At 56.5% G+C, this 22,746-nt stretch overlaps 8 protein-coding genes across 8 annotated transcripts; 3 read left to right on the top strand and 5 right to left on the bottom strand.

Annotated features, from left to right (window-relative positions):
- Positions 1-138: 138 nt before the first annotated feature.
- Positions 139-2,915, top strand: CMQ_7607 (fungal specific transcription factor domain containing protein; the record flags this gene model as incomplete). Its single annotated transcript, XM_014314612.1, has 3 exons — positions 139-2,126; positions 2,214-2,578; positions 2,644-2,915. 3 exons carry the CDS (start codon positions 139-141, stop codon positions 2,913-2,915), a joined length of 2,625 nt encoding a protein of 874 aa, XP_014170087.1.
- A 140-nt stretch (positions 2,916-3,055) lies between these two features.
- On the bottom strand, positions 3,056-4,546 carry CMQ_7140 (metallopeptidase; the record flags this gene model as incomplete). Its single annotated transcript, XM_014314145.1, has 3 exons — positions 3,056-3,977; positions 4,039-4,353; positions 4,407-4,546. 3 exons carry the CDS (start codon positions 4,544-4,546, stop codon positions 3,056-3,058), a joined length of 1,377 nt encoding a protein of 458 aa, XP_014169620.1.
- A 1,290-nt stretch (positions 4,547-5,836) lies between these two features.
- CMQ_7159 (pentachlorophenol 4-monooxygenase) lies at positions 5,837-7,719 on the top strand (the record flags this gene model as incomplete). The annotated part of the gene is made up of 3 exons (XM_014314164.1): positions 5,837-6,132; positions 6,191-6,580; positions 6,651-7,719. 3 exons carry the CDS (start codon positions 5,837-5,839, stop codon positions 7,717-7,719), a joined length of 1,755 nt encoding a protein of 584 aa, XP_014169639.1.
- Positions 7,720-9,038: 1,319 nt separating this feature from the next.
- Positions 9,039-9,343, bottom strand: CMQ_7375 (uncharacterized protein; the record flags this gene model as incomplete). The annotated part of the gene is made up of 2 exons (XM_014314380.1): positions 9,039-9,079; positions 9,151-9,343. The coding sequence occupies 2 exons, from the start codon at positions 9,341-9,343 to the stop codon at positions 9,039-9,041; spliced, it is 234 nt and encodes a 77-aa protein (XP_014169855.1).
- A 506-nt stretch (positions 9,344-9,849) lies between these two features.
- On the bottom strand, positions 9,850-10,449 carry CMQ_7356 (uncharacterized protein; the record flags this gene model as incomplete). The annotated part of the gene is made up of 1 exon (XM_014314361.1): positions 9,850-10,449. One exon carries the CDS (start codon positions 10,447-10,449, stop codon positions 9,850-9,852), a length of 600 nt encoding a protein of 199 aa, XP_014169836.1.
- A 1,538-nt stretch (positions 10,450-11,987) lies between these two features.
- CMQ_7286 (fibronectin, type 3) lies at positions 11,988-15,590 on the bottom strand (the record flags this gene model as incomplete). Its single annotated transcript, XM_014314291.1, has 1 exon — positions 11,988-15,590. The coding sequence occupies one exon, from the start codon at positions 15,588-15,590 to the stop codon at positions 11,988-11,990; it is 3,603 nt and encodes a 1,200-aa protein (XP_014169766.1).
- Positions 15,591-16,278: 688 nt separating this feature from the next.
- Positions 16,279-17,377, bottom strand: CMQ_7176 (uncharacterized protein; the record flags this gene model as incomplete). Its single annotated transcript, XM_014314181.1, has 3 exons — positions 16,279-16,480; positions 17,093-17,190; positions 17,264-17,377. The coding sequence occupies 3 exons, from the start codon at positions 17,375-17,377 to the stop codon at positions 16,279-16,281; spliced, it is 414 nt and encodes a 137-aa protein (XP_014169656.1).
- A 1,492-nt stretch (positions 17,378-18,869) lies between these two features.
- Positions 18,870-20,817, top strand: CMQ_7162 (udp-glucosyl transferase family protein; the record flags this gene model as incomplete). The annotated part of the gene is made up of 4 exons (XM_014314167.1): positions 18,870-18,981; positions 19,304-19,413; positions 20,060-20,624; positions 20,759-20,817. 4 exons carry the CDS (start codon positions 18,870-18,872, stop codon positions 20,815-20,817), a joined length of 846 nt encoding a protein of 281 aa, XP_014169642.1.
- Between the last annotated feature and the right edge of the window lie 1,929 nt (positions 20,818-22,746).

Below are 22,746 nucleotides of genomic sequence, written 5' to 3'. Positions count from 1 at the left end.
CAACGCCCGATCCGATCTATCCCCCCCCTCTTCTCCCTTCCCCTTTCATTTTTCCTAGACCCACCTGGTGGAAGAGTTTAGCAGACGTGGCCGACCGGAACGTGTGGGGTTGTGGTTTTCTGGGGTGGACGTGCATGCATGGCGTCTGAAGCACGGCCAGACGCGATCGCGTCAGCATCGGTGCCGGCGTCCTTGTCGGCGGCAGCGGCGGCCAGCGGGCGCAAATACCGATCCAAGAAGCAGCGGCCGTGTGACCTGTGTCGATCGCGCAAGATCCACTGCAAGGTGGGCATCAGCGACGCCGTGTGTGAGTGTTGCCGACGGCTGAAGCGCGTATGCACGTTTGAGATGGAGCCGCTGAAGCGACGTCACCGCCCAGAGCAGCCGCAGGGTATCATTCCACAAAACAGCCTCACGAGCGGTAGCCTTGCGGGGTTGCAGGGGCTGTCCAACCTGCCGGGGCTGCCGCCACCACTGCCGGTACACACGTCGATGGCAGCCGATGGCAACAGCAGTGGCGTGGTGATGCTGGACTCTGGGCAGATGGGCGGCGGTGCAGCCGACGCGGCCATGGCGCTGGACATGGGCACGCCTTTCTGGTTGAGCAGCACGGGCAGTGGTGGTGGTAGTAGTGTGGGCAGCGTTGTCGGAGGTGGAGGTGGTGGTCATGGACACGACGGGCCGACGGCATCGGAATTCTTCAGCCCACGTGGACTGTCTGAGATGGAGCAGCTGCTGCTGCAAAGTCCGCTGGCCGTGATGGCGGCAGCAGCAGCAGCAGCCGAGGAGCCGGGCACATCGCCGTGCAGCGGGACCGAGGGGACCAGTCCTCCGGCCCGGAGCAACAGCATCAGCATCAGCGGCAGCAGCAGCATCCGCAACGGTGTGGAGGCCGTGCTGGTGGGCTCCAGCGGAGAAGCGGCAGAGCACGAGACGCTCGGCAGCATCGAATTGCACGCCCTCGGCTCACATCAACGGCCGGCCGACAGCCCGGTGGCGCCGTGGGTGTTGCCGGACTGGCCACAGGAGTTTTCGCTCGAGGGCCGGCAAGGCTACTCGAACCACTACATCGGGCTCTCGGGCGAGGCCGACCCGTTCCTGCTGCGGTTTTACGAGTACAACGGCCACGACCTATACACCATGTTCCGGCTGGACTACCGCCGGATGCTGGACGACGCGACCGTACAGCGGTGGCCAGAGCTCGGCGAGACGCAGCAGCAGCAACAACAATCGCAGACACAGCAGCCACGACAGCCAAATCTCCCGCCAGCCGGCTACATGCCGGTGCAATTTGCCATGACGGACGAGGAGGTGCTGCAGGACGGGGTGCAGGAGGCAGAGCGGCTGTTTGGGCCAAGCGGCACAACCGAGGCCGATGATATTGCGCTGGTTCGACGGCTGGTGCCGGCGGATGTGGGCGAGCGGCTGGTCCGGCTGTACTGTCGCTGTGTACACCCGCGCTTCCCGGTGCTGGCCCTGGAGGATCTGGCGGCGATTCAGGCGGTGGGCCGGCCGGATGACCCCCGAGAGAGCCGTGTTTCCGGGCAGCACGTTCCGGTTGGCCTGCTTAGTGCCGTCTACGCGCTCGCGATGCCCTTCAGCTTCCTCGACGACGAGCTAAGCTTGCTCAAGGGCTACGTGCCCGTACCGACCGACGAGCTCTGGGCCGTGACCCAGCGCAGCCACGCGCGCACGGCCGCGCTGTCGCACCTGTCGCTGCTGCAGCTCAGCTTGCTGCTTCTGCAGCGTCCGCCCTACAACGACGCGGTGGCCTCGACGGCTGACATCTGGTCGCGCTCCTGCGCCGCCGTCGCCGTCGCCGAGACCCTCGGCGTCAACTGCGACCCCTCCGCCTGGCGTCTGCCCCGCCGTGAGGCGGCCCTGCGCCGTCGTCTCTGGTGGCTCACCTACGCTCAGCACGTCTGGCATGCCGTCGGTCTTGCCCGGCCCTGCCATCTACACGCCGACTGCTGGGATGTCGCCGCCCCCGCGGCCGACGACTTGGCCGACGACCTCGCTTTTGCCCCCGACGACACCGTCCGCCAAATTGTCACCGCCGAGATCCCTGTCCTTCTCGCCCACTGGCGTCTCAGCGTCATCGCAGCCGACGTGCTCAAAGAATTTTAGTAAGTCACGTGCATTTGAACGGTGTTAGGCTGTATTCGCACTGTCCTTACATCTCCCTTCTCTCCTCTTCCCTCGCTCACCATTAGCACCTTTCGCTCCGTCCGCGAGTCTGCCTCGCTCAGCGTCCTCCTCAGCCGCGCTCAGCCGCTTCGCTCGCGCATCGAGAGCTGGAGACAGACCCTGCCGCTGCTGTCGCAGCCGGCTCTCCACCTCAGCGAGGACGACCTCGTCGTCGGTGCGTCGCTGCGTCTCGCCCATTTGACCCTCGAGGTCCTCATCTTCCGCGCCCTGCTGCGTCCGCTGCTGCATGACGCCGTGCCTGTCGATGAGGCCGGCGCAGTGGCCGAGCCCATGTCTACCATCTACGACAACTGCTACACCTGCGCCAAAGTCGGCATGGAGATTGTCGCCTCCATGAAGGGCAAACACTTTGCCGTCTTCTGGCCGTGCTGTAGGTTCTCTCTCTCCCTCAGTTCTTTCGTCTCAACCAGCTATCTTCTTTTCTCACACGCACAGACGTCCGCTACCAGCTCTGCTACATCTCCAGCTTCATCTTGCTGAGCCTGGCCCAGTCGCCCACGAGAGACAATGCTGTGCGCAACCGCGATCTCCTCAACCGCTGGCGCGACACTCTGCGCATGCAGGCCCGTGCCTGGCCGCTCGCTCGACTGGCCACCATTCGCCTCGACGCCATCTACTGGAAGGGCTTGCCGGCTGCTGTCTTGGGTGTCGGCTCCGAGAGCCCAGCCGTGCAGCTACTACGCGAGAATGAAGCAAAGCATATGTGAGTAACAGAGTAGAGGAGAGGAGGAGACAAGAAAGGGGAGAGACGAGAGAAACTGATAGACAGAAGATAATCTCGCGCACTTTCATGTAGAATAGAACGTGGCAACTTCACTGATGACGTAATGGTTACACTTGTTTGTATCTACAAACGCCTGCTGGCATCAAACCGCAGAGCCGCCCCGAAGAGCACCTGCGCGCCCAAGATGCAGTCTTCGGGGCTGCAGTACTCGGTGGGCGTGTGGCTGAGGCCGTCGCGCGTGGGCGTAAAGACCATGCCGGTCGGACAGTGCTTGCTGGCATTGCAGCTGTCGTGGCCGGCGCCGCTCCAGATGGACGTCCAGAGCTTGCGATGACCCGAGATGGCGCTGTCGGGCCCGACCTCTTCGTCGGCAGCCTGCTCGATGGCGGCCACGCAGTCAGGGTGGAACACGACCGGCTCGTTCTCGGTCAGACAGGTCCAGCGGACATCGACACCTTGCTCGCAGTCCTCGGCGGCGATGCGCGCAAACTCGGCCTGACAGCGAGCCACCATGGCCGCCAGCGCGTCGGCATCGGGGTGGCGCACGTCGACGGTGAAGCGGGCCACCCGCGCGATCGTGTTGATCGTGGCCGGCTCGACACGCATCACACCCGTCGTCAGCACGCCGCCACCCGACTGCTTCGCCACCGTGTTGCCGGCCACGATCATGCGCGCGGCCGCCAGCAATGCGTCTCGTCGTGCCGCCAACGGCGTCGTGCCTGCGTGGCAGTCTCGTCCCGTCACCTCGACCTCATACCACGAATAGCCCTGTGCTCCGGCCACCACGCCGATCCGCAGACCTTCTCGCTCCAACACCGGCCCTTGCTCGATGTGCAGCTCAAAGTGTGCCGCCATCGGCGTCGCCCGGTGCGACGCCTCTCGCTCGCCCAGAAAGCCGATCCGCTCCAGCTCTGCTCGGAATGTCTGTGGCTCGCTGCCCGCCGGCGCCGTGATCTCCACACACTCCCATGCTGCCGACAGCGGCACCTTGCCTGCCCACACCCCCGACGACATCGTCACCATCGGGAACCGTGCACCCTCCTCGCTGCTGCCTGTCAGTATTGCGTCCAACTACAGCCACATCACTACCACACCTCACAACTCACTTGGTCCAGTTCACCAGTCCCATCGGCCCCTGTGTCTCGTATCCCGTCTCGTGCAGCGTCCGCAATGCTTCTAGCCCGGCCATCACTCCCAGAATTCCGTCGTACCGCCCGCCCGTCATCTGCGTGTCCAAGTGCGAGCCAATGTACACTGGTGCCACGTCCTTTGTCCGTCCTGGTCGCACGATAAACATGTTGCCCATCTGGTCTACCGTCACCGTGCAGTCGATCGCCTCGGCCTGCTCCTTCAGCCACAGCCGAACCGCCTTGTCGTCGTCGTTGAGCGACAGCCGCGCCATGCCCGTTTCTGTGTGGTGACTGTCCTGTTAGCTCAATTCAGCTGCATCGGCACAGGACCGTCTGCTACTCACTCGCCATAGCGATGTGCCTTTCCAAATTCGCATGTCGAATGGAGCGAGTCCATCAATCTTTGCCCGTTGATCCGTGGTGTAGGCCCACCTGCGCCCGAGCTAAACGCTTGCGACGACCCAGCCTGCATTTTTGCTGCCATTGCCAATGTTGCTGCTCTCTGAATGCTGGGCCGTGGGCGAATGAGGCCGAACGCGTTGGACTTTGGGAATGAGTAGAGATGTCGGCCAATTTGCCCGCGGACGACAGCTGCTATTTGATGCATCCTAGGAAGGCGCGACAGATAAGCAGGCGATTTTCAGCCCGGATTGGTAGGTGGATGATGTAAGCACTCGAAACGCCTGAATCGGTACGTCTTCCGGGACAGAACTCGAGGGGTGGGAGCACTTGACGGGAAATGGCCGGCCCTCTTCGACTGTCCCAGCCGGGCATCCCTGTGCGCCCAGCGTTTCTGCCGTCGGCCGCTACGGAGTCTTTACACATAGCCTCACTACGAAGCTATTTTGCATGCACGGCGGCTGATAAGACCTGCTTTCCAAATTAAAATTGTGGGCCGTCGATCTCGGGCAACTTCGCATCGCCCGACTTCGGTCGCTATCGTTGCCTCAGCCTTGTCGAATCCATTAATAAAAAAACTAGAAACTCGTTCGAAGACAATGGTTTTAAGACTTCTACAGCCGTGGGGTAGTAGCAGTTTCAATCAAGACCAGATGTCGTTGGGTATGCCGACATCTCATCTGTACCGGAAGATTGAAAAATGGCTAGAATCGTAGGTTCTGGCAGGAGTTGCTCGTTGGCACATCCGCCTCTTTCGTCTTCTTTCTCTGTAGCATAAGCATACTGGGCTGCCACCCCTCCCACTCTTATGTTAACAAGCACGACCCTGGGGAAATCGTATGACCATCTGCCGGCCGTTCGGGCCGCTACGACTGTGCGTACTGCCCCCGGAAACCTCTTGTGTGCCGCCTAGTACACCATTGGCCAGACATCACGTGCCCGGCTTCTGCCGTAATGCTTCACCAAAAGGCAGGCAAGGTGAAGCCACGAATGAAAATGGGCAAATTTTACACCCACAAAGCTGCCCTCCTTCCACATCCAGCCTAGACGCACTAATACGACTTGGCCGCAAAGCCATGGCCGCTCGTAGCCCACTTCGATACGCCCGTCTTATCGTCACTCTCTTTCCCCGGCTCGTCCACCAAGATGCGATAACACTGTGACCGACTTTTTGGCCCGGGCCAATAGCTAACTTGCAGCCGTCCCGGGCCAACTCTCCAACATCTACGGTCGTCTGGGTTCTTCGACCGAAAGACTGTGTTATAAAACGAAACAAGCAAAATTGGCGAACCAGTTTTGGAAGTTAAGATTGGTCTTGCTCCAAATTACCGGATTGATTACTAATTATCCCCTCCACCACCATACCATCACAACAATGACGCTGACCAACGGCGCCTCCAAGCCGGCAACCGCCATCCAGGCGGAGTACGACGTCGTGATTGTGGGTGGCGGCCCCGTCGGCCTGCTCATGGCCTACCAGCTGAAGCGGTTCGGCATCTCTGCCGCCGTGTTCGAGCAGCACGAGAAAGAGACCCAGGACGCCTATGGTCGAGCAATTGCCTTTTTCCCCCGCACATTGGAGCAGCTGGACCAGTTGGAGCTGGTGGACCCCATGCTGCAGCTCGGCTTTGCTTGCCGCAGTAGCGTGACATACAAGGACGGAAAGCAGATGTAAGTGGTCACGAGAAGCCTTGACGCCGCCCTCTACAAGAGCTAAGTGTCCGTCTAGCATTCCCGGTCGCGTCTGGACATTTATGGAGAACATGTCGGGCACGGCTTTTGACTTTACCCTGGTGCTGCGACAGATGTACAGCGAGGAGATCCTGCGGACGAAGCTGGAGGAGATCAGCGCTCCGTACTTTCAGGGCATTGAGTGCGCAGACTTTGTCATTGACGCCAGCGCGGCCGACAACGACTATGCCGTCACCACGTCGCTGCTCAACCGCAAGACCAAGGAGACGCTGACGGTGAGGAGCAAGTACATCATCGGCACAGACGGAGGCCGCAGCTTTGTGCGCCACCACGCCGGCATCCCCTTTGACGGCGACACGTCCGAGGACAAGTGGGTGCGCATCGACGGCATCATCGAGACGGACATGCCGATCACGCGGGCATACGGGTGAGTGCAGTCGCAGTCGGTGCAGTGTGTGTAGTGTAGTGCAGCAGTCCACCTTCGCTGACACAGCCAGTGCCATCGAGAGCAAGACACACGGCAACGTGCTATGGGCGCCGCTGGACCACGGGGCCACGCGCATTGGCTATGCATACAGTGCCGCCATCGCGGCCAAGTACCCGGGCGGCATCACGCAGGAGATTGCCGAGAAGGAGGCGGCCGAGAGCATGAAGCCGTTCCGGGTGACCTTCAAGGAGACGCACTGGTGGACGCTCTATGCGATCGGCCAGCGGATGGCCCGCGAGTTCTCGACCAAGGCCGACCGCGTCTTCCTCTGCGGCGACGCTGCCCACACCCACAGCAGCGGTGCCGCCCAGGGCCTTAACACGGGCACGCACGACGCTGTCAACCTGGCCTGGAAGCTAGCGCTACGTATCCGCGGCCTGTTGCAGCCGGCTGCCCTGCACACGTACTCGGACGAGCGCAAGACAGTAGTCCAGCAGCTGATCAGCTACGACCGCGACATCGCCACCCTCATGTCCCACAAGTGGCCCGAGTGGTATACTGGCGACCGCGATGCCGACCCTTACGTCATCCTCGGCGAGATCTTTGAGCGCGCCACCTCCTTCAACACCGGCCTCGGCATCTTCTACCCCCCCAACCTGCTGAACAAGAGCCACGACGGTGCCGCGCCCGCCGGCTTGACCGTCCAGCCCGGCCATCGGCCCGCCGACGTGGCTCTCGCCATGCCCGGCACCGGCCAGGTCGTTCGCCTCCAGCAGGCCACGCGCAATTGCGCCTGCTTCTGGGTCGTCGTGCTTGCCGGCCATGTCGCCTCCACCAAGCCCGCGCTCGAGGCCTTCGCCGCCTTTTTGGCTGCCAACCCGGCCTTGACTGCCAACCCGGCCGTGCGCTTCCTCACAATCACACCCCCTGGCGTTGGATCGCCGTTCGAGGTGCTCGGCGACATCAAGCCGTTTGGCACCACGTACTACGATCCCGAAGGTGCCGCACACCAGAAGCTCGGCGTTCCATTGGACACAGGCGCCATTCTCATCGTGCGGCCAGACGGTCTTCTCGGCTCGGGCGGCCCCGTCAAGGGCGAGTTTGTCAAGACATACTTTGCAGATGTTCTGACCAGCTAGAATGTGTATCATGTCATCTGTTTTATTCCTGCGTTGTATATATCGGCATATAGGACTAGTGTATCATACGTACATAACAAGTTAAAGTACAGCTGCCTGAACATATTAATGACTGACTATTGTGTCGCTCTTAATGTATAGTTCAACAACTTCAGAGTCCCCAGAGCAGAATAAACAGCCTAAAAGATTTACAAGAATCTTTTTATTTTGGCACCAATGCAGTTACCTATTCAATTTTGAGACAGTATCTGCCAGAATATGAGATGCAAGTCGGCGGTATTTACGCAGTACTACGGCTGATGGACCCACTTTAGTGTGGTCACGGGACTTTCCCACTGGATTCTACACTAAAAGCAGAAATACACAGCAAAATTTTCAACAATACTCCTGATGGTGTAGTTGGTTCATCACGTTCGGCTGTAATGGTTATCCAATGTTACCGAAAGGTCGCCGATTCGATTTCGGCTCGGGAGATTAAGTCAACCACTTAATTTTTTTTTCGTCCTGCCTGCAAATGCCTATAATCTGTTGTGTCGCTCTGCTGGCCGCAATAATATACTCTTCTGTTTTATGCTGTTGTAACCCTGCCTACTGGTATAACTATTCAATATTTGCCTTAGCTTGCATAAAAAACGGGTAGTTTGCAGAACATGAATCGCCGTGGGAGCTGCACACAATTGTTTTTTCTTGTGTCGCCAAGACATGCATACACGCCCACAGTACACACTGCGCATTCAGCCCTTTATTTTCACTTGTAGCTCACTCTTCTTTCACGTACGGCCATAGATACTGGAAAGCACGGGATCCCGTCCGCTCTCCCCTAGTTAAACCAGTAATCGGCGGATTAGTAGTTGGGTCGGTGACGACCAGCGAATACCCGCTGCTGTACGTTTTTTTTCTTGTGCTGGAATCCGAACAAGGTTCGGTCGACAGACGACTCCTACCACGAGCATTAATTTTCATAATTTCGATTGTTACCTAAATAATTGAAAGAGTAAAGTTTTAGTTCTTTATAGCCAAGGGTGTCCATTTCAGCCAGGCTGTTGAATTTTTTGCCAATTCTACTGGTATATTTCATTCCTTGATATTACCAAGTTCTGAAAATCCTTTTGACTTCTTTTCTGGCAACGACCGTATACGCGTGAGCAAAATAGAGATGGGAAAGATATACTGGAATCAACTCGAAAGTGACTTGTTTGCCCGTCTTATATTAATCTAACTAATTGGTAGCTGTTCGTCATATAGGGGGTGACATCCGTTGCGTCTTACACACGGAAAACAGAGTGCTTGGAGTCACAGCCCTTTGACTCCAGTATTATCTAGTAATGTTTGAAGTCCTCATCCTTGTATCCTTGACCCGCTAGAAGAAAAGCGTTAGTAGGACGTACAGTTTACACCTATACTTAGCCGCGACGACGGAGTGTAGCCTACTGTACGGAGCAAACTTTGCTAGCTCGTCCCATCGCTTGTTCTCTAGGTGGTCGTACGCGGCATGCATAGTGCCCTGGGGGAGGTAAATACTATGCTCGATGCCCTTGTCATCCGTATACCCTAAGCAGTTTGGCTGTGCGCCCCGAATAGGTTTCACGTTGGCCAGATCCTCGGTGATGGGCTGCTTTTCCATTACGCGCGAAGTCTCCGTGGTAGGCGGTGCAATTGCTTGTAATCTGTTCTCAGTGATGACGGTTGGTAATAAAAGCAGTACAGTGGAATTGTGGCGATAGAAACAAATCCAGCTTACATTCAGAGGGAGGAGCCCAATAAATACGTGTTTGACAACGGCTTTCACCCCACCTTTTGGACAATTTGTCACTTGTAGCTGTAACGTTCTACCTACCGGTTATAGTTAGCTGTTGTATTGTGACTAGGCTACATGGGTTTGAAGTTAGGTCCTGTGACGCAGGATAAAAAGATATATACACCCTGTGGCGTACCGCGCCCAGACCCACCTATCTAGTAAGAGTTTAATGCCAAGTACTATGTACAACAATTAACGCTCAAGAGGCACCTATAATTAAACAATAGTCTAACCGATGTCTCTTAGTATATGCACAGCTCTATAACAAACAGTACAACATGACAAGGTAGCCAAACTAGACTTTACTTCATAGTCTCATCCATTCAGAACGTTTACGACGTTGGCGTGCCATCAGTCGCCGGTCCAAGGTAGGCACCTGCCCATTTAACGGCAAACGCATCGCCGTCTGCCATGTTGATAACGTCGTTCATAATGGCTAGCCGGTCCGGGCCCGTAAGGTCGTAATCATGTCCGTTAACTGTGGCCAAAGTCAGCGGCACCGTGCCGTTGCAAGGCTCTTGAATGGCCTCTGAGGCCGGCAGCTTGAGCGAGGTCGCGTCGAGGTCGCGGCGGCGCGAGCGGCGGCACTGCGTGATCGACGCTACCAGAATGGTCTCAAAGGGGCTGTTGAAGTAGCAATTATTGATGGAGCCCGTGCTGTGGCAGAGACCACAGCCGCCGGTGTTGGTAACCTCGGTAAACACCACGATACCGACAGGGCCTGAGCTTGTGACACGTGCGTATGGGAAGCTTGAGGGCGATGGCGGCTGTTCGCAACACTCATACGAGTTGTACCCGAAGCATGCCAGCGAGCGGCCGCTGCAGCTGTAGCCACTAAACCAGGTTATGGTGAAGGGACCAGCCTGCACGAACGGGGCAGAAGCTGCTGCCGCAAGGGCGGCCAGAAGGGTGCGAGTGGTAGAGAATCTCATGATTAGGTAGAGGGAGGATAAAGAGTGGTTTATTCTTGTGAACAGTGGAATGCTGGGATGTAAGCATATAGAAAGAGGCAGGATGCATATTTCAATACTATGTTCTGGCATTGCAGTCTGCGGAGGCCTCTTTTATTATATATTTCATTACGGGCCTGTGTTCCGAGGCTCAGAATCTACCCACAAGGCGAATAAAAAAAATACGTAAATGCAAAGCGTCGACAACATGTACGGCTAGGCACGGGCTATAGGTCGTTAATAAAAGTTGACTTGTCATAAAAACCGGCAAGCCGTGTAGACGCCAAGACGGCATGATAGCCTTATGTAAAAGGTATATATATATTTTAATGCAGTTTTGAATATTGCACGATTCAATGCAGCAGAGAAAACTCTGCACGGTAACTTACGGACACTTGGAAGTGCTTCCCTGCGCCTTTCTGCTTGCACATATATATTTGGGTAACTGGTAGCTTTGTGTGGCTCGGTCAACGTACTGTCTTCCTTGTAAGCAGGGTAAAATAGAAAAAGAAACTGGAAAAGCCTCCCGTGCCTCTGTGCTGCTACCCGGGTTTTGGCATGTGAAAAGTGCGGGTCTCTTGTCCGTCCGCAAGAAAATTTGCAGTACTCGATGAGTTGTAATGGCTACTCGTTTGAATGTATCGTGCACTGCCCTTTGGAAGAGATTCAAGAATGGTGCTTCTGCCACGCGCTGCTGCCTTTCGGCCTGCGCCGAGGCCGTGCCTATATTTTGCGTGTTAGTCAAAGTGGGACGTGGCACGATTAAAGGGACTGTTGTTTGCTTATAGGTGGTCCGATTGTAGCAGATGTGCAATTTATTCTTAGAGAATCCTTCAACTTCAGCTGCATCCACGTTAGCACTTGCACATCTAGGCATTGTGGAGCGTCAGCAACTATACAGTAATATTCTAGGCTTCTGTTTTCCCACCAGTGTTATTGTCCGCCTGTGTTATTTTCTACCAGTCATTTCCTACAGAATTTGATTAGGCAAAACGGCACACCGAGAACTTCCTTTTCTGTCTTAGGTAGCCATGCTTCCTACAGTAGAAGGTCGTCAAATTGATAAACGGTGTATATATGAGCCTCGTCTGCTGGTCACCGACTCTAGAACTAAGTATAGCAAAGACAACTTCTACCAGTACCAGAATCTTTAAAGACCAAGCGCACTATCTTGCACTGTGACGGCCGCATTTGTCATGATTAGTGTCTTTGGTCACTAACAGGAAATTTAGAATGCGAGGCTCTTGGCGACAGCCTTACCTGCATCGCAACGTAAGGAGAGGAGAGAAGATGCAGCAACGGTAGTTTTGCTCAATGTCAAGCTTGAGAATGGTACATACTATGTGTTTTGCGGCCACTGTCTTACGGTCTCGTCCGATCTCAGCTGGCAGAATCTCACGTGGTCGAACGAACATGGGAGGCAACATGACGTCGACGTTCCTCAGTACGTAGATGATGTATTATTGATCAGAAACAAGAAAAACCACAATGCTATATACAGCCCAATGCATGCCCGTGTTCTACTCCTTGTCAAAATGCCGTGTATCTCTGTCTGCCGGATTGCGTATACTGCTATCCTTCAGCATCAAGCGAACCAATTTCCCGACGGCCCGCAGGTTTTCCAGATAAAGAGCGCCACTGGAGAGCAGCGTCTTGGGCTCGAGGGGGTGGGGAGCCTTTTCCTGCACGGCGGGCGGCAACCTGGCGTACAGGTCATTGTAGAGCGAGCATGGCTGTCCGTCCTCACGGCCACGGTCCTGAGACGGCAGGTCCATGCGGCGGGCCAAGTCGTCGCGTAGCATGGTGAGGGCATCGAGCAGGATGCGCGAAGAGGCGGCGGCCTCGCGGCCACGGTCCTTGACCTCGCGGGCGACGACGAGGGCATTGCGCGCAGCAGTCAGCTGCATGAGCTGCTCCGGTGGAGCGCCGCGCAGACGGGCAGCCTGGATGAGCGTCTCGATGTAGCTGATGAGCGCGCTGGGGTCGTGGAGGAGGGCGGTGCTGGAGAGCTCCTCGGTCAGGCTGGCGAGCACATGGATGTCGGTCGGGAGGTCCTGCTGGGTGCGGAGGTAGTCGTCGAGGGCGGCGAGCAGGGTTTGGCGGCCGTTGTCGCTGCTGCTGCCGCTGCTGCTGCCGCTGACAAACGTGTCGAGGCCGAAGAGGACACTCTGAGCAGCGCCGGCCGTCCGGATCAGCTTCTTCTCCACAAAGGCGCACTCGGCCTCGAAAGCGAGGCGGCTGACGGTCACGGACGCGCTCGCGGCCGTGAAGACAGGCGACATGCCCAGCAGCATGCGCATAAGGTCCTGCTGGCCACGCACGGACATGGGCCACCAGTCGCGGATCTTGTCGCGGTTGGCCGAGTCCAGTTCGAGGGCAAAGGCTGCGTTGTTCACCTCGGCCTCGCCGCTGGCCACCGGCCACGGTGGAAGCAGCTCCTGCAGGGCACGGCGGGCAGGCGGCGCACCGGCGTCGCTGAACGTGTAGACGGTCCGCAGACAGCGCTGCACGTTCTTGGCGAAGAGCGAGCCGACGTAGGTGGCGACGGGGCCGAGTACCGATGCGCGGTTCTCGCCGGCCCGCACCGTCAGCAGGACCGCATTGATGTGCTTGACCTCCTTGAAGAGCTCGTACATGGCCGCCGTGACAAAGGCGTCGCGTTCGACGCCACGCGCGTCGCCGTAGCCGGGCGTGTCGACCACCAGCAACGTCTTGCCCTCGAACAGTGGCGAGAGCGGACGAATTCGGTAGCACGTGACTATTTGCGTGACCCACTTTCCATTGTGACTGCTGCCGTTGCTGTTGTCGTCGATGACGAGCACGCGCGCCGCGTCGTCGGGCTCGCCACCCAGCAGATAGGACACAAACGCATTGATCTCGGTGCTCTTGCCGTGGCCGCGGCTGCCGACAAAGACGACCACGATCGTATTGTCAGGATCGTTGATGTCGGCCGCCGGAATCTGGGGCCGGAATTCGGGCGCCACGTCGACGACCGCCAGGGCCGTCTGGTTGCGATACCGCTTGTCAGTACAGGCCAGTCGCCGGGTGGGCGTCTTTCCGAGCACGAGCGTGCTGCGGCCGGTGGCCTCGCTGAGCGCCCAGGGTCCGGCCTCGTTGCGCGGCAGAGTCAGATCGGCCTGGTGTTCCTGGAAAAAGCGGATCATCTCGGGCACAACCGACGTCAGCTTGATCGTGCGACCGACCACGGGTGTACTCCAGGCCGACGGCCCAATGATGGTCTGGCAGCGCAGCTGAATGCTGTAGTCGCAGTCGGCCGCCAGGGGACCCAGGACTGCACTGGTGGCTTCTTTGCTGTCACACGAGATCTCGCAGTATTGCTCCTTCTCGGTCACGTGCACTAGCGGCCCGTCCTTGAGCGGATTGGCCTGCGATCGGTAGCGCACGGTGTAGCCGGTGGTGGGAATGGCGGCCTCGGCGTCTGGACGGCTGCGTGCGGCCCAGGACACGTTGATGGTCTGGCCGGCAATGGCCAGCACTGGAGGCTCGGGCGCGCGCGGGATCATGTCGGTGACGATCATCAGTTTGGCCTTGTAGTCCAGCACGATGGCCCCGACCTTTGTGCGCACGCGCTTCTTGCGGCCAGGCCGATAGGCCTTGTCGATGTCGGCGAGTCCAAAGACGGCCGGTGCTGTCTTCTCGAGCGCGCACTGCTGGCGCTGCTGGCGCAGAAGCTCGCAGGCGTTGCGTAGACTGGCGACCGTCTGCGGGCTGTCGAACCACTCGTCCGCCTCGCCGTCATCGTCGTCGTTGTCGTTGCTGTTGTCGCCATTAGCCGCGTCGTCTACATCGTCTGCGCTGTCGTCGTCCTCATCCGAGCTGTCGTCGGCCGCGCCGATCTTGGTTGACTCGATCTTGGCCTGCAGTGGGTGATGTGTCCGGTTGATCGAAGGGCCCCCGAGCGAAAGCAGCAGTCGCGGAACCTGCGTCTCGGTCAGCGACTGCTTCGACAGCCCGCTGAGATGGTCTTCAAAGCCTTCGGCCAGCAACGACGCGATAGTCGCTCGCAGCACCCCCACCTCGACGTTCTTGCGGTCGATAAACTGCTGTGCCAGTCGTGTTCGCTGCTCATATAGCGTCGCCGCCGTCTCCAGACTTTGGACTGCTGCACTCTCGTCCGTTGTGCCGTCGCGTAGTTGCGGCAGCAGTCGGCGGGCCGCCTGGATAAAGTCGGTGCGCACGCGCGCAAATGCCGTCCGCACGTTGGTGATCTGCTGCTTGATGATCGGGAACCGCTTCTCAAACAGGTCCTGGTTCACGAGGTCCTGCAGCCGCAGCTGCACCATGTCGCCGGCCTTGAGCGCTGCTGCCGTCTTCTCGACCAGGTTCGCGTCCAAGTCCCGGATCAGATGGCTCACCTTACTGTCCACAATCGACAGTGGCAGCAACTTGTACTGGATCGTGTTCAGCTGCCGCTTCAGCTTCTCCGGCATCTCGTGAGCCACCCGCAGTGCGTCGTCCAGCGTCGTCACGCTCTCGGCCATCGCCCCGCTGTATGAGATCTTGACGCCCTCCCATGTCGACGCGTTCTTGCTCTTGTGGTCGATCTGTGCCTCGCCACCGATCGGGATCCCCACGATCTCCGCCTTGAGCTTGCCCGTCACTTCCGTTGCCTCCTCCTTGGACGCGCAGTTGCGCACAAAGCTCAGTGTCGCTGCCCCGCCCTCCACCACCTCACCGACAAAGTGCGTAAACCGTGGGTCGTCCAGGTGCCGCGTGTGCTGCATCGACGACAGCGTCTCCTGTGGGATCCTCCGCGTTCTCCGTGCAATCGCGCATGACGCGTCAATCCGTGTCTCGTACGTGCTCGTCTGCTTCGTGTTCAGGTACTTGGCCGACCCAGACACCTTGACCACTTCGAGCTCCAGGCTCAGCGACGCCTCCACGTCCAGACCCGCGTTCCTGCGCGCCTCCTCGAGCGAGTACGAGTAGATGAACTCGGCGTTCTGCACCTGGTGCTCGTCCAGCGCCTGCTTCTCGTTCACAATCGCATTGTCCCACAGCGACACTCCCCCGTAAAAGTGCGACGTCCGCACATCGTACAGCATCCCCAGTTGGATGTCCTGGCCGAGTGCCGGCTGCGTCAGCACGTCCGAGAGACCCATGGCGGCCGAGCGAAGCTGCGCTGAAAGAGAGAAAAAAGGGCCAAAAAAATGTCCAGCAGTCGGAGAGTCTATCTCATTGGTCAATAAGCAGCTGCTTTATACCTGGTCGCCAATCGCCTGTCCGTCGACATAGTATTCCTCCATCAGGCAGCAAGAGCTCGTCTTTGGCACCCTCTGTCCGTGTGTTGAGAGAGCAGAGGACAGCAGGAATTGCCAATACCCATGAAAACAAATACTCTTCCCCGGTCTGGACTAGCGCTGGAGTCTTGTTGCGTTGCCGCCGACGACGAGTACTCGCCAACAGCCTCTGCTGAAGACAAGGAAAGCCAGGCCCGCATTGGGCGGCGCCGTAGCGCCAAAATATGTGCCCATTGGTGCCCAATGCCACTCGAAAATTCCACTTTGCCGTTGTGGATTCCTGCCAGCCAGGCAACTAGGCGGTCAGGACTCCGACCTGCACAAGTACAAATCACTCCTCCTAACCCATCTTTGGCTGCTGCCGGAAATGACCAGATGGCCGCCCGCTTTGTCTGCTGTGCCGCCAGAGCACTGCCACAAATCGTTGTAAGGCTCCATCCAGGTCGCCTGGGCATCACAGCCTACACCGTCTGGACAGACAGGACGGTGTAGAACTGGCTGCGTCTGCGTACGGAGTCCTCCTGAGGGGTACAGAGTGGGCACCCATGCCCTACTCTACAGGTGGGTCGGGTGGCCTGTGCCACACAACAATGTTTTGCTGCTTCTCGTCCTCTCGCACAAGTCCGGCGGTAACTTCTCTGACAATGGTGTCGCAGGCGGATTTCCTCCGTCTCATTTGCGCCAGCAGGCACAGCTCGTCCCATCCTGTGGCAAAATCACGGGCGATACGCAGACAGCAGCACCGGAACTGGCTAGAAGGACAACAACACGTCCGTGTACAACGCATCAGTCACAGCCGTCGCTCCGCTCTCAGTCTTGTTGCCCTCGGCTTTTAGCGCGCACGCGCCGTAAGTGATCCTTGCTGACAGCGCACATGTTGCCACGGTGAAAGCCAGGTGAACACCTTGTTGCAAACCATGAGTTGGAACTGCCTCCACATATGTCGTTGCAGCCAACTCGTTAGCGAAGCCATGCTCCACAGACTTTAATTTAGTCCTGTTGACCGGCTTATTTTGCCGGCTTCTCCTTACTAGTCCACCGGCATCGTGTCCGACATCCGGTCTGCTAGACCCAATCCAGAGCATTTCCGTCGATCTCCCGCGCGCCATGCGTGCCGCCATTCTTGGAGTGAACAGCTTGTCGCCGGCTCTGAGCAGCCGCCGAACGTGGTCCTGGGTGACGCGCATCTGCTTGGTCGCATGTAGCACGTTATCGGTTGTATGTGTCCGAGGCGAAGCCCTGCTCGGCCGGACACTGCTGAATGTCGAGCTTATGGACCTGCAGCGAGCGCGCCAGCTCGAAAAAGCTGGTTGCTAACGTCGTAGCTGCCGAGCTGGCTGTGCCCACTCTAATCTTCAGCACACGCAGTGTCGGGTGGGTCCTTGTGTGCCAGCTTGTCCATGTAGGCTGCATGTGCTCGTAGCACCGGGCGATATATGTCGTACAGCAAGTCGCTCTTACTCTATGGTGAAGCAGAGCATGATTGGTCGCGTCTGGTGATCTCCGTCGAATGGGGACGACTGATCCGTCAGTACCCTGGGCATCTCGACCGCCGTGCCGGCCGGCGCCAGGGCCAGTAAACTCGTCTGCAGCGCGCAGTCCAGGGTGGCCGGGTGGATCAAGTAAGGGTGCTCGAATCGGTACGGCATACGTCACGTGTGTGGGCAATTTTTAGACGACCAGCCTGGCCCATCGTCCATCTGCGATATGTTCCATCTGCGATATGTGCGGAACGTCTCGTCGTATGAGAGCCTGACGCAATCGTAGGCAATGCAGCCGCGCGAGTACTTGGCTCCGTCGCTGTCGGAAGGTACATCGATACCAGTTCGCGTCCCATGGCGAGCCACTGCGCTCCCAGTCTGCACCCCCCACCTTGCCGAGCTGGATGTAGGCCATCAGCTTTATGCATACCTTGCCCGGCGAATCGTCATTCTCGCTTGACAGAAACACCCGCCTCTGTCCTGTCCCGTTGGCCTGTCTGCAACTTGGTTGTGGTCGGTCTTTAAGATAATTGCATGCCTGGTTACGTCGTCAGTTCTATGAGGACCAGGAAGGAAGGAGGGTCCAGAGAGAGAAGAGCGTATACAGGAAAGAGCAGTGCAGCACTTACATTATCCAAGGTCATGTGGACATTCGTCCTACCTTAGCCAAACGAATTTCGCCGATGCTCGCCAAAGGCATGATTTGGGTCATGGCTGTAGCTGGGGGAGCTCTCACTTCAGCATTGCATTCGCTTCGTGGGTGGTCCTGCCCTCCTTGGGCAGGCTCGTAACGACAATACGTTGATAGTCGCGTGGCAGACCAGACCCGTCTCGTTGTCGTAGTCCCCTGAGACGTTGAGTCCCCTTCCTGCTTCCTTTCTAGAGGATCACAATCAAGGAGCAAATTCCCTACATGGTATGTGGTAAGCCTCCGTTCCTAGTCCGTTCTGCCGGAGGCGGCAACAAGTGGATCCCCTTTATATGCTCGTATGTAAAGAGTAAGGAGTAAGGAGTACTCCGTATTGTCTAGGGCTTGCAGATGCAGTGGGGTCGAAGGATCTAAAAATGTGCAGTCTACGAGTAACTACGGAGTACGGAACATTGTTACTCCGTACTTCTCACCTATTCTCCCCTCAAAATATGGGGTAATACTATGTAATACTATCAATATTAGTACGGTGACGCGCGCCAGAGCATTGTACAACTTCCTGTAATCTCTTCTTAAGCAGTAAAAATGGATGTATTGCTCCGCTAAGCGCCATCAGCTAGATATTGCTAAAGTCCATTTCTGTACTCCGTACGTAAAATGCTTAATACTGTGTACGGCCGATGTTGCATAGCATAGAGCTTTTGGTATTACTCCTCCTTACGCAATTGCTGTGAGTCCGAAAAGTACCATGCCTATGCCGTATCTCTTAACCTAGAGATGCAACTTGTCTAGGTCTAGGTGGCCTGGGCCTGCAAGAAATTCGCCGAGGAGGATGACCAGCAAATCATACGACTGCAGCCGCGAGAAGATCCCTCCGCTAACGCCTCCCGAAGAACTCCGGGAGAGCTTTCTCTTATAGCCGTAGTTCCAGGCCTCTCTTGCATATATTGCGTCGACGGCGCACTTCTCTTATGGACCGTCCTCTGATCTTTTCCATTGCTATAGCAGAAAATGACGCCATCCGACTCGGAACCGACAAATTCGGCCCTGCTGCCCGGACCGGACAGCCTGCCTGCCCGTCGCATCCTGGCCGTTGTCACGACCGGTGGCTTCACGCATGCAGGTAGCCGCTTCCTCGATCTCTTCCCCTGTTCTGTCTTGTACTGATCGGACAACCTCGCAGCCCTGTGCTTGAGGTGTGTCGACTGCTGGCCGCCCGCGGCCACACGGTCGAGTTTGCCACTCTGGGCGGCTAGGAGTCATGGGCTCGCGACTGTCCATTTCTGTCGGCCGTGCACGTCGTTGGCCACTGCCCGATGGACGAGCAGACCGAGGCACACTACAGCCGCATGCTTGGATGGGACCCTAGCCAAGGTCTTGGCCCTATTATGCAGTCCAAGTACCTTTGGGACTCGTTCTGGACGGCCGAGTACGCCGGCCTAAAGCGACTTGTCCGCCCCGATCTGCCAACCCGGCCCCCGACCTTATCCTGGCCGACTTCTTTGCCGAGGCTGCTGCCAAGGACATGATGGTCCAGTTCGGCATCCCGGTCGCCGTTATGTGGCCGCAGATGCCTTTTCTAATAGCCCTGGTGCCTTACATCCCCGGTCAGCCGGGCTTCTAGGTCGACATAACCCTTACGTCCGAACACGCTTCTGTCTGGTCGCGGCTGCGCAACGAGATGGTTGTTGTTGTAGCCTTGCCCGCTATCCTTAAAATGGATGGCCTAGACTAAGCGGATGCGCCGTGCTGCTGGCGTTACTTGGTCTTTGCCCGCCGATCCTAAACCTGCCTACCTTGTCTTGGTTAACCCTTTCTTTAGCCTTAAGGTGCCTAAGGATCTGCCGCCCTTAATCGCCCCTGTTAGCCTTATCCTCGACAATGTCTATCCACCGCTATCGGCTCTCTTTTCCGATTTTTTTCGCGCGCACGATCGCACCCTCTACCTTGCTCTTAGCACCTACATTTTGCTGCCTACTGCCGCCCTACACACTATCCTTTACAACCTTATTATTACCTTTAACGCTGGCTATATTAACGGCGTTATCTAGTCTATCGGCTAGTCCCTGCGCGAAGCCTTTAATCCTACTGCCTCGTTCGTCCGCTTTAGCAAGCATAAAACGTCCTAAATTCTCTGCGTTAAGAGCCTTCTCGATGGAAAGCACGCCGACGAGTTCCTCCTCCCGCTGTTTGCGCCCTAGCGCGCCATCCTTAACCACCCCCACTGCCGCCTCTATCTTACCCACGGCGGCGGGTCGTCGGCCAATGAGGCCTTCTTCCACGGAACGCCCGTCCTTACGCTCGGGTTTTTCTTCGACCAGCTTTGTTATAGCGCCCGTCTGGCAGCCGCCGGCGTTGGTCTCCAGCTAAACAAGACCGACTTTAGTTCCCAGGAGATCTGCGACAAAGTCGGCCTGATTTTTAACGACGTCGTAGACGTGGACGGCAACTCGCATAGTGCTATCACCCGCAATATGGAACGCATGAGGCTCATTGCCCGAGTCGCATCCCACAGGAAGCACCTCGCGGCCGACCTTATTGAAGAGGTGCTTTACGACACAGAACTACGTGTTGATGTCAATGGCCACCAGCTGCGGCCTATGCACCTGCAGATGGCCGACAGCCGCATGTCTGTCTGGCGGGCCAAAAATTGGGATCTCTGGTTACTAGGTGGCTGTGCCGTCGTTTTGCCTCTAGGCCTTGTCTTTGCTATCGATGGTGTCCGCGCCAGAAAAGGTGACGTGCATTCCGGCCTAATGGCTACTTGTAAGTAGGACTCTACATATTTTGTCCATCCTTTTTGTAGTGTAATGCAACCACTGGATTTGTGCCAGGATGCTCTCAAGCTGGTGACGAGCGAGCTGCAACCATATTAGTCACTTGAACAATGACGCCGTCAGGCTTGGGAAGGAGCGACTCTGTCGGCATGACCCTGTTTGCCAGGAAACCTACGGTGTAGCAAATTCCAGCGTGCCTCAATACACCCATTTGTTTTTAGTGTCGCACAAGGCAATACTTAACTCGGCAAAAAAAAAATCTCGTTTTCTCCATCTTTATTTACTTTTCACCTCCTATCCTTGCAATTTTTTGTTAGTCGAGCCGAACAATTTTATCTTCATCGTTCGGCTCCAGCTGCCTTCCTTCTAGATTTTGTCTGAACCTGTTCTGCTCTAACTATCCCTTTTTTCGCTCGCTTTGTTTTCAACAATGGCAAAGAAGGCCAAACACAGGAACCCTCAGGCGGAGGAGGCTGTTGTTGAAATTTGAATCAGTCATATATAACCCTGCTTACCACGATGGAAGGTATGGGATCCCTACTTTGGCACATGGTGCAGGTGGTATGACAATTCAACAACTGTCAAGAAAAAAAATTATTCTTTCCGATACACAGATAGGGAAACAGCCCGAGGAGCGGTAAGAGGAAGAACGAGATATGGAAAAGCACTCGTTTTCTTTCGTACTAATGACTTCCTAGGCCAAGAACCCCCGAGAGAAACCTCCCGCAAAACTTCTTTGCTCTCCTCCGGGATATCACCTCGTCTGAGAAAATCCTTGGATTCGGACGTGCTTGGCAGCTTACCAGCGATGGCGAATTTCACCCCTGCGAAAAACACCGTTTTTTTTTTTTTGAAAGTCGCTTAGGGAAATTGGTTGATGCATACAAATCAATCTGCACCGACTTGTCGCAACTCGAGGCAACGCTCGAGCATGTCACAAATAATATTGCATTTGCAGACGAAAAGTGGAAGAACGGTGCCGTCTCTCTCACCTCTGCTAAATATAAGATGGAACGCACAAGCATGCTACAACATCAACTGCAGTTGATGACACGCGTATCTATCTTACGAACTCAAGGGTCCGAGCTAGTTGGGCGTTGGGGAGACGACCTCGCCTGGGGCACTCGAGCAATTTTCGACGATTGGGCATACATTGATGCTGCTATCCGGTGCTGTCCTGGGATCTCAAGGGCAACAAAGTCTGTCAAGTCGAAGCGAACGCCTCAAAAGAACAACGCATTTCGTAAAGCGCTAATGAGGGCGTATGACCCGGAAGATAACACCACTTGCTTCCTGTGGTGTCCGATTTCCCAAAGCTTTGAGGCGGGCGTCGAATCTGCCCACATAATTAACGCTAATTTGGGAGAAAGGACAGCTCAGGCTTTGTTCGGTGATAACAAAGAACACATTTGGGACACTAAGAACGGAATGCTCTTGTCGAAAGCTGTCAAGCATGGGAATCCGCCACAGTGTAGACCTTCTGCCCCATTTGGCAGTACGGTCCTGTGGTTGGTCAGAAGTCACGAAAGCGGGGCTTGGCACTAGTATTAATACGGACCCCCAGAAGGGTCGCGATGTATCTATTTCTTCCTTAGTACGGAGTACACAACACACATCTGCTTACACTACACCCAATTCAGCCTCATGCTCCTCACAGTGCATATCACCTATATTACTCGTAATTCTGCGCAGAAGCTCTAAGCCTGCACAAAAGCCTACGAATCTCTCCTAGACTCGGCAAAGGCAGACATTCTGCCTATCAGCGACTCCCCGGATGAGACTGAGTTTGAGATTTATCTTTCAACAAAAGACATAGGCCGTCCAAGCGCTCGTGTATGGGGTGTGGAAAACTTACACCGGTGTAGGCTCAAGTTGCGAAACGATTTTCAGCCGTCGAAGAGGTACTTATACTTCAAGTTTGTTATGTCCATTCTTCGCCGACGTCGAGGAGAGGTACCCTGCTATAATGAGGACATCGAAACCCTTCCAATTCCAGGTAAAACATTTTGGGCCTCGCCTGGACCGTATATACGGCAATCGATTCTTTACAAGTTTTCCCGACAACTCGGCTGCTTGTCGGCAAAAGAGGCTAATAGATTTTGGGGCCTTGA

This window comes from Grosmannia clavigera, assembly GCF_000143105.1.
Source record: "Grosmannia clavigera kw1407 unplaced genomic scaffold GCSC_173, whole genome shotgun sequence".
Taxonomy (NCBI): domain Eukaryota; kingdom Fungi; phylum Ascomycota; class Sordariomycetes; order Ophiostomatales; family Ophiostomataceae; genus Leptographium; species Leptographium clavigerum.
The sequence above is the reverse complement of the archived record's forward strand: the minus strand, read 5'-3'. Positions and strand labels throughout refer to the sequence as shown.